Genomic DNA, 10000 nt, shown 5'->3' with positions numbered 1-10000 from the left:
TCACTCTCTCTCTCTATCTCTCTCTCTCTCTCTCACTCTCTCTCTCTCTCTCTCTCTCTCTCACACACACACACACACACACACACACGTGTACACACACACACACACACACACACACACACACACACACACACACACACACACACAAACACACACACACCCCATACCGCCTCATTGTTGTTGTCAACAGGTTTCTCTCTTACTCACACACACAATGCTCACACCCTCTATTATCTCTTTCTGTTAAGGCAAGGTCATTGCTTTTCTTTGACAAGAAGTCAAAGACGCTGCACACAGTGATATAGATTCTGAAATAAAACAGTGTTATGCAGTGATGTGGTGTTTCAGTGATAACTTGTGCCTTCGTAAGTGGGGCACGACAGTATTTCTCTCAACACCTGTCAAATGTAGGCGTCTGAGAATTGTAGATGGAATTCATGCGCATGCCACACACAAACACAGACAATCAGCCACATATTGTGTTCACAGGGGCACACACAAGACGCGCAAAGTCAAAGAAGAATTGCACATAGACACATAGGTAGATAGATATAGAAGTACACACACACACACACACACACACACACACACACACACACACACACACACACACACACACACTCCAGAGCTGCGGCGCGTGGCTGCCGTTGTGGGTGAATCCTGGGCTTGGCTTGGCTCAGCCTCTCTGGCTGTCTGCCAAGCTAAATATTTCTCCTAGACGAGAATGTAGAATACACACACACATACACACACACACACATACACACACACACACACACACACACACACACACACACACACACACTCATTCACAGCTCAGCGCCAAGCTGCGATAAAGCAAAGGGCTTCCCTCGATCCCACTGGGTATATGTGTACGAGAATGTGTAAGAAAGAGGGAGAGAGAGAGAGAGAGAGAGAGAGAGAGAGAGAGAGAGAGAGAGAAGGCAGAGGTAAACTATAGCACAGGGAGTAGGCTCTGATTAATCCCAGCTGTACAGAGGAGTTCAGAGTAGTTCAGAGAGTGAAAGAGAGTGAGAGAGAGAGAGATAGAGAGAGATAAAGAAGGATGTGGTGTTCCTCGGGGGACCCAAGGTTCATGGCTCGAGTGAGGGGTATGTGTGCATGTGGATGTGTGTGTACACTCAAAGAGTTCTGAGTTCCGAGTACCCCCCCTCTCTTTAGACCCCCTCCAAATCCCCCCCCCCGCATCAAATCCATCGTCCCACACACACTTCCACTGCTTTGATGAGGGGAGGGCTGTGTCGCTGTTAAGAAAGTGTGTGTGTGTGTGTGTGTGCGTGTGTGTGTGCGTGTGTGCGTATGTGTGTGTGTGTGCGTGTGTGTGTGTAGGCGGGAGAGACAGGAAGAGTGTGTCTGTTTCGCGTAAAGATCTGAGACTTCTGGGCACAACGGAAGTGTGCCACTAGGGCTAACCCACACAGCATGGACCCCATTATAGGATGAAGGGAGGGATGGGGGTATAAGGCAGGAGGGGACGTACAGATGGGGGGGGGGGGGGGGGGGGGGGGCGGAAGGGGTAGGCCTACACCACAGCTCTCAGATAGGCTAGGGCCTACCAAAGTTAACAGGTGTTCCCACAGGCCGTACCCTTCATTGAAAACCTGTAGGATAGTAAGTCATATGAAAACATTGGATCATAATGGTTTCCATGTATTACCTAGCAGTACAATGACCGTTTACTGATGATAGCAATGAGAATAACACCAAAAGTATATGAATATTGCTATCATGATGATCATGATGGTCGTTTGTAATATTGCAGTATAATAATCATTAGTGCTTGCAGTGCTAGTAGTCTAATATAATATACAATTGAATTGGTTGTATATACCTCCCACTCAAACGATCCAATTAAACAAAAATGCATCCGACTCGAATTCCCATCAAAAGTATCAGAAGACAGTTTTACCTTCACCAGATAAAATACAACTGATTCCCGTGGCCTTACATTCACGAATCGAACAAAATAGCATTTTATCCTCCCAAATAAGATACAGAGCGATGATTTACTTATGCAAGTATTCGAGGTCGTTTTGTAAAAGTTCCACAGTGCAGGAATGACTTTTTCATTTGATTCAATGAGAAAAATATAGAATATATATTTGACATAAGATTTCCTAACAGTAGAACTGAAAAATGCGTTTAGGCCTTAGTTTCCAAAACAGAATTTAGCTTCGCTCAGATTATAATTTCTGTCTCCCTCTAAAGAGATGCTGATCTCAACTCTACATTTGCAAAGTTGAATTACCTTGTCATTTAAAATGGTAAAACTTGAAGAAATGAATTTAGGTAGGACTGAAATAGATGTAAAACTATGTTTTTGAATAAAGAAATATTAGATTTTTTAAATTTCACATAGATTTCGTTTAATTCGTTGATTGCGTTGAATTGGTTACAATCACATACTCAATTTACCCTTTTCCGATAATGTTGTAATCTTTTTACCACACATTAATTTCAAAGAGCGGACGCACAGAAGTCTGAGGAAGAAATATCGATTCATTTGCTCGTCAATTTACTTTCAGCAGCCTTCTCAGCGGGTGTTGATGAGTGTGTGTGCTTCAAGGGGTCAAAACTTTCTCGACATTGAAGAAACATGTTAATTTCGTTTTTAAGCACACAGTCCCATTTTCTTTAACAAACAATTGCTCCATCGGTTACCGAGAGCGTCGACGCAGGGGAGTTTGTTTTGGTAATTGCTCGTGTTAATCCTAATTACTGTTTTGGGTGGAGCTGATTTGGGTGCGGAAAGGAGAGGGTGAGCTACCTTGAGTGTCGGCAACAGATTCACCTCCACCACTTCAGAGTACACCCGGACTACGAAGTGAAACGGTGGTAGTGTCAGAACCACCTGAGTTTGGAGACTGGGATACGGACCTGTTGTCATCTTCCACCACGGCAGCAGCAGATTCATGGAAGCACGGACAGGTGAGAGAACATGCGCTACAATATCCCTTTACTACCACTTCGCTTCCTCTAGTCTATGTGACATTGTTTTGCTTTGTTTACCTCTGTACGCTACCTGAACCAGGTAAATGAGGAGGTAAAAAAAATAACTCATGAAGAAATTGAAAATGTTTATAATAACGTAGCCTTATTTTTATTTTTGTCTCCTACATTGTAGCCTAAACCTGTTGAGGTGGTTGTCTAGTTTTGGCACGTTGTCTAGGTGGAAGGACAGCTAGACTACAGCATTGAGAGAGCGGTCACTTATCAAGTCAGCACAATATTCATTTGTTTTACACATTTTAGGTTTACTTGTTTGGGGGGGAAATAGTCTATCATTTATCTGAGACTTTCCTATTGTGCAACTCTTGAGTCGATACTGATAGAACCTGCATGAGTGTGTGTGTATTCAGCCAGGAATGCGATAATGAGATGAATGAGTCGCACTTTTGCGTCCTTATTTAAGTAACAAATCGAAAGTGTTTTCATAGGGCTGTTGTGACCCACATGACGAGTGGGTGAGCAGGTTTGCTCTTGTGTACAGTAGCCTATGCCTAAAGTTCTTTTTTAATTATTATTAAAAAAAGTCGGATAGCCAAACAATTCAAGCTTTTGACAAGTTGACCTTGCTAGCCCCGTTTCGCTCCTTATCCGACAAAAAAGTGCTCACCTCGCAAGGTTATTCAATATTCAATGTCCTGAGATAATGTTTCGCATCCTCAACTGTCTGGCAAATTGTGTGTTCCGAGTTTTTAACAGTTGGGACCCCCGCTGCGCAACGCCTTGCTCCCTGTCCCGGCCACGGGGGACATGTTGTGCACACGCGTAAAGGACTATTATATATGCGCAGCGTAACATATACCGCAACCTGACAACTACATCAACATTGTTTCAGTGCTCAGCTACATTGTTTCAGAGCAGCTGTCGTAGTGAACGGTGGTTACAGTTTCTTCCAGATACGCACGCTTCCCCCCATAGCCTGTCCTGTCCCTGTCCATTCCCTTTACGGTGAAGTTAGAAACACGAGTTCTATTGCTATGGTGTAGTGTTGTTGATGACACCAATAACATGGGTCGAATGTAGCCTTGAGAAATGTCAGTCATGACAGGTTTTATGCTCTGACGCAGCTGTCATGTAAGGGTTTTGTTTAGGCTAAGTGCCGTGCATCATTGTGTGTGTGTGTGTGTGTGCGTGCGTGTCGATGACTTCACTCGAAATGGCACCAAGGCCACTTATGTGATTCTCGGACAGAGTGACGAATGGCACGTTTCGAGTTGTTTACGGGAATGCCTACCTTGCTAAACATTTACCTGAGAGAGTCTACTGGAAAAAGGGTATTTGAGTTTATTTTCGTTTTCAAACACATTGCCGTAACAAGTGATTCAAAGTTTCACTTCGCGTAAAACCAAACGAACTGCAAAGTTGTGCGAGCCGTTCTCGCTGAGCTGTGGTCTCGCTTTTCAAACGCGCTGGGGTGGCTGTTTTTCACTGTGGAAAACGATACCTACATAATGAAGTGCATCATTCTTGGCCTCATCCTGTTTATTTAATTCAGTCATGGAGGCACTGCAAATTCGAAGAAAAAAAAAACAATTTGGGGGATGCTTGAATAAGTCATAATGGAAGCATGTACAGTATATTGATCATTGTTAACAATTTCTTAAGTGTTAGAGCTTGTGCACTGTCAGCCTCAGTATTCAGAATTGACGAGCCTCATGGCGTGTGTGCGTGCATGTGTGTGTGTGTGTGTGTGTTTGATGCATCCCCCCTCCTCCCTTTGCACTGTGAGCAGTGTGTCAATGCCACTGGCCCCCGCTTGCCTCTTTGTGCTTCTTTTCTTAATGAAAAGTACAATGTAATCAGTGGCGTGCCAAGTAGACTATGATTAGCTCTTCATAGGGGTTAAGGGGGGGTCACTGTCTGGTTGTGCTATTGATTGACACACACAGACACACGCTCCGCGCACACACACACACACACACACCCCCACCCCTCGGACAGTGTTCGCCCTTTCGGACAGTTCCTCCAGATGGCTGAGGGGGGCTAGAGAGTGTGTGTGTGTGTAGGTAGTCAGGGCGGATTGGCAAGATTAGGGGAGCTGCCCCCGTCCCCCACCCCTGCTACGCTATAGGGGGGCTCGACCTGACGCATGCCACGCGTCTCCACCAGACCCTCTCTGCTGTCACACACACACACACACGCACACACACACACACACAGGTCTCCCCCAGCCTAAACAGGGGATCATGGCTGGCTCTAACCTCTCTAATTCCCCCTAATGGCTCCTCCATTGAAGGATTAGCTTTTTCCAGAACAATACCCGAATCCACTGCACCCCATTGCCCCCCTCTCTCCACACACACACACACACACACACACACACACACTTTTCAAGGAAAGTCCAAGCAGATACAAGCATTGTTTGTCCCCCCACCTCCAGTTACTTAAAAACACACGTACATACATACACACACACACACATACGGTTTGGTTGAGCTTAAATATAAATGCAAATATTTGCAAAGATATTTGCAATATAAATGCAAATAACTCAACTGAGGGCATTTAAATGAGAAATTGACTGTAACTCAAAGTTGTGGTTTTGATCTTCCATCAGAACATGGAAAGCAGGAGGGTTAACCTAAAAAGGCTGTCGTCTGCAACTATGAAGTCAATAAAGTTAGCCCGCTTTTGACTGTTGTTGTCACCTAGGGAACCTGGAATTGGAAGTAAGGGGCTAATCTCACCTGTGTTGCTTAGTTCCCCCTACCCCCCTTGCCTCTTTGTCCTCACTTGCACTCTTTCTTTCTTTTCACTCTCTCTCTCTCTCTCTCTCTCTCTCCCTCAAGGTTTTTAGCTGTAGTTGATTTTAGAATTGAATATGTTAAAGGCCCACATTAGTCATTGTCACGCTTTTTATTTGATATCCTGCACAATGTTATCACACAATGATTGGGCGATACATCCTTTTTTTTTTTTTTTGTTCCTCCTAAAATGATTTCCCACATCCCGTGGCATATGACATTTCAAACAGCCGCAGAGCTCTGAAGTGACTAGTTGGTTAGTTAGCACCCAGAGTCAAATATAATACTCCGAACCCCCTTTACTGGCTTTATGACGACTGAGTCAAACAACCTTTCAAACATTTTATTAAGTCCCCGGTGGCAGTGACTGTCTTGATAGAGGCCCTCTGTAAAACTAACAGAGACACAGGAGGTCCCCCTGCCTTTCTTTGTATCCTTTCTCTCTCTCTCTCTCTTTCCGTCCCTCTCTCTCCTCCAGGCATACAGGCCACATTAAATACCCTCCCTGGCTCGGTGATATAAACAAAAAGGGCCATTTGAATTTGACTTCAGAGCACAGGGACGCCTCCCTACCCCCCAGCACTCAGCCCTGTGCCCCCGCCTTCCTATACAGGGGAGGGAGGGAGGGAGAGAGAGGGAGAGAGAGAGAGAGAGGGAGAGAGACTGGAGGGTCCTGGACAAACTGGGGGGGGGGGGGGGGGCTCTTCTTTTTGAGGCAGTTGAGAGGAGGTGGTAGCGAGAATGACAGGGGTGGTGTGTGCGTGTGTTTGTGTGTGTCTGGGCCCAGATTGCTCCCAGCCACCAGGCGGGTAGGGATGGACCACATGTGACTTTCAAAGAGGGGACAAGTCGTACTTTTCTCTCTCTCTCCCTCTCTTTTTTGTTTTGTTTAGTTCAGATCCCTAAGTTGTTTTTCTGGAGGTGGGGGTGTTGTTTTTTTTTTTTTTGTTTCGGTGGGCTTGGATGCTGCAGATTATGAACATGCAGGCCAGCTGTGGCACACATCTGTGTGTGTGTGTGTGTGTGTGTGTGTGTGTGTGTGTGTGTGTGTGTGTGTCGTGGGGTCGGCGGGTCGTCCGTTGGCAGGAAGGAGTAGGCAGCGAGTGATGTGGTCAGCCCTCTGTCACCAATCTCTGGGATGGGGGGGGGGAAGAAAGAAAGAAAGAAAGAGAGAAAGAAAGAAAGAGAGGAGGAGAAAGAGAATAGAGGGGTTGAGATAGACATACAGGACTATCTCTTCTATCTCTCCCTTCCACCCTCCTATCCTTCCTCCTCTCCGCCCCACCACGACTGCTGTCAATCAGGAGAGAGAGAGAGGGTGAGGGAGACTGAGAGGGGGAGAGGAAAACAGAGAGAGAGGGAGGGAGGGTGGGAGGGAGAGAGAAAGCGGGTGAGGGAGACTGCGAGGGGGAGAGGGAAACAGAGAGAGAGAGAGAGCGAGGGAGGGAGGGAGAGAGAAGAAATGGGGGGGATTTCCAGTCGGGATCCAGGACATGGTTGCTTGCTTTGAGTGGGCTCTGCTTATGGGATCTGATACAGACACAGACCACATGTAGAGAAAAGGAAGGATAGACAGAGAGGGGAGAAAGAGAGAAAGAGTGGTAGAAAGAGAAGAACTAGACAGTGTTTTACTAGGCTTAGTGAGTTCTCCCTCCTTAGGTAGACAGAGAACGACGGTGTGAGTGTGTGTGTGTGTGTGTGTGTGTGTGTCAAGCTGTCGGGACTTGGGACAATGAGCAATGAGGTTGGTCCAGTGTCGCCCTCTAGAGTGTGTGTGTGTGTGTGTGTGTGTGTGTGTGTGTGTGTGTGTGTGTGTGTAGGGGGGGGTTGTTGATCTCTCTTCCTGGGGAAGGAGGACATCCTGTGACAGTGACTCAATGCCCCTTTACTGTTTACCAAGCATTGAGCTGTGGACGGACGTTCCTCTTCCTCCACACACACACACACACACACACACACACATACACACACACACACACATACACACACGCAGCCTACAACTTAAAACATGCCTCGTTTCTAGATACATAGATCCATGCCTTACACTTAGGACACATTGATAAGCTGCTGGGTTGTGATTTTTTAAAAGTTTTTTAGGAGGTTGTAAGAGAATTGTGTGTTTTCAAGGTAGGGTGTGTTTTGATGAAAGTAGTTGCCAGTTGTGTGTGTGTGTGTGTTTTGCAATGAGAAGCAGCAAGAGCGCATGCCTCAGGTGAAAGCGCCTGCTGTTTCCTCTGGCTTTTCACAAAGAGTGTGTGTATGTGTGAGTGTGTGTGTGTGTGTGTGTGTGTGTGTGTGAGCCCCAAATGAGCAAGGAGCGATTCCTTCGGGTGGTGGTGGGCGGTGCTATAGAAGAGGGAGGGGCCACCAGTCTGAGTGAATCTACTGAACTTCTTGAGGAGCATTCAGTCAAACAGAAGGCACTCAGCCGAGCACACACACACACACACAGGCTCTCTCACACACACACACACACACTCACCGCTCGCACTTTGGAGTAGCGCTTGGATCGGAGGGGGAGAGGGTGAACTGCACCTGTCCTGCACACATACACACACACACGCGCACACACACACAGCCACACAAAGTCGCCCAAGGGATAGATCAGCCGGCCCTATGTGTGGCTGGGACCAGAGCTTCTCGGTGAGTACGCTTTCTGTGCCCTTCAGCTTTAGGGAATAGAAAGAAAAAATACTTTTGAAAAGCTTCAGATTCTTCTTGAATTTGACTTTTTTCTTTTAGGTTGTTGTTAAATTGGTTTGCTTATGAGTGCCGTTTTTTTAAAAGTAGTTGTTTTATTTGTTTGGATTTTCTTCTTTTCTTGATAAAAAATGGTTTTAATGTTTTTTAGGATTTTAGATATAATCATAGTCATGATTTGTTTAGGGGTATTGTTTTGTAGTTTGATCAAATTTACATATTTAATTCTGTTTTAATTAAACTAGTGGTATATGAAGAAATAATAATACACATTTACTGGGCAGATGTCTTTTCTGTTCATATAATCATATCTGTTTATTGCACTATGCAATGACTGGATTTAACATTTTATTGTATATGTTGTTAAATAGAATAAGCCTATTCCATTTAGTTGAATTAGTTTAGTTAGATTTTTCTGTATTTTAAATTAATTAAGGTTGAGTTTATTAAGTTCTGATTATTCTGAATATGAGTTGAAATCGTATGAACTGCAGCTTAAATTGTGATAATTATCAAAACACAAGGAATGGTATTTTTCCAATTTAGTTAGCAAATTTTGACTTGTTGAACTTTTAAGTTGTTGGAAGTGCATTTTAAAGTCCGTTTTTTTTGTCATGTTTAATTCTTTCAATTGAATAGTAGAACCAATGTATGTGAGGTGAATAAATCAGTTACTTTTATGTTCTCAGTTTCACTATTAGTTCTGATCTTGCACAGCTGTCATACAAAAACTGCTCCCATAGTGCCAACAGTGACTAGTGTGATATTATAAAAATGATTATGAACTGTTTTGAAATGAATTGAATCCTACAATATTTGAAACACAAGTTGTGAGTTTGTCTGAAAAAGCCTTTCAATGGTCTTAACTAATGTTACTGTCCAAAACAATAATTTCTTGCTGGTCTGAAATGATTTGATGTAGCTCACAGCATCAAAGTCATTGTGCATTTTTTGAACATATTGTCTGTTTTAAAAGGATCTAACTGTTAAAGCACTTCAGCAGTAGATTCTTAATAGCCGTGCTGGTATTGCTATTGTCTCAAAGAACGCACTTTGGCAGGCTTGAGGGGTTTTGTCGAGTACATGGTTGAGGATAACTTTGTCAAGGTAGATTTGTATTGTATTTTAGGGAGTATGCCATCATGTTTTGTGAGTGTTGAGAGTTTTGTTGATTTATTGACCGAGTTTGGGGTTGGAATGAGGATGAGCCTTATTTTAATGTTGATTTTAGTTTTTTGTCGGAGTGTATGATTTTGTTTTTGTCTGGTCTTCTAGTCAGTGTACTAGGTATTCTTGGTCACCTGTAAAATATGTGTCTCTAAGTTCGACTTATTTGTCTTACTACATTTTTTCGGACATATGCTTTTCGCAGCCTTTGCGTGGGACAAGGATGTTTGTCGGTCTGTGTGTCTGTGTGTGTGGGATCATGGTCTTGGGTGGGAAGCGTTTGAAGTTTGTTTGTGCTGCTGTGGCCCCCCAAATGGAAAAGTTTGGAGCTCCTTACCAGTGTCACACACACACACACACTT

The 10000-nt window shown here is 44.4% G+C and overlaps 1 protein-coding gene across 1 annotated transcript in view; it reads left to right on the top strand.

Annotated features, from left to right (window-relative positions):
* Positions 1-9554: 9554 nt before the first annotated feature.
* The window catches only part of prdm1a (PR domain containing 1a, with ZNF domain), a gene marked incomplete at its 5' end in the record, with an annotated part of 9692 nt that continues 9246 nt past the window's right edge, over positions 9555-10000 (top strand). The window contains one exon of the mRNA XM_083679447.1: positions 9555-9578. Coding sequence (XP_083535573.1) covers positions 9555-9578 — 24 coding nt within the window. The remainder of the gene's footprint in view (positions 9579-10000) is intronic.

This window comes from Argentina silus (genome assembly GCF_951799395.1).
Source record: "Argentina silus genome assembly, chromosome: 10".
NCBI classification, from domain to species: Eukaryota; Metazoa; Chordata; class Actinopteri; order Argentiniformes; family Argentinidae; genus Argentina; species Argentina silus.
The sequence above is the reverse complement of the archived record's forward strand: the minus strand, read 5'-3'. Positions and strand labels throughout refer to the sequence as shown.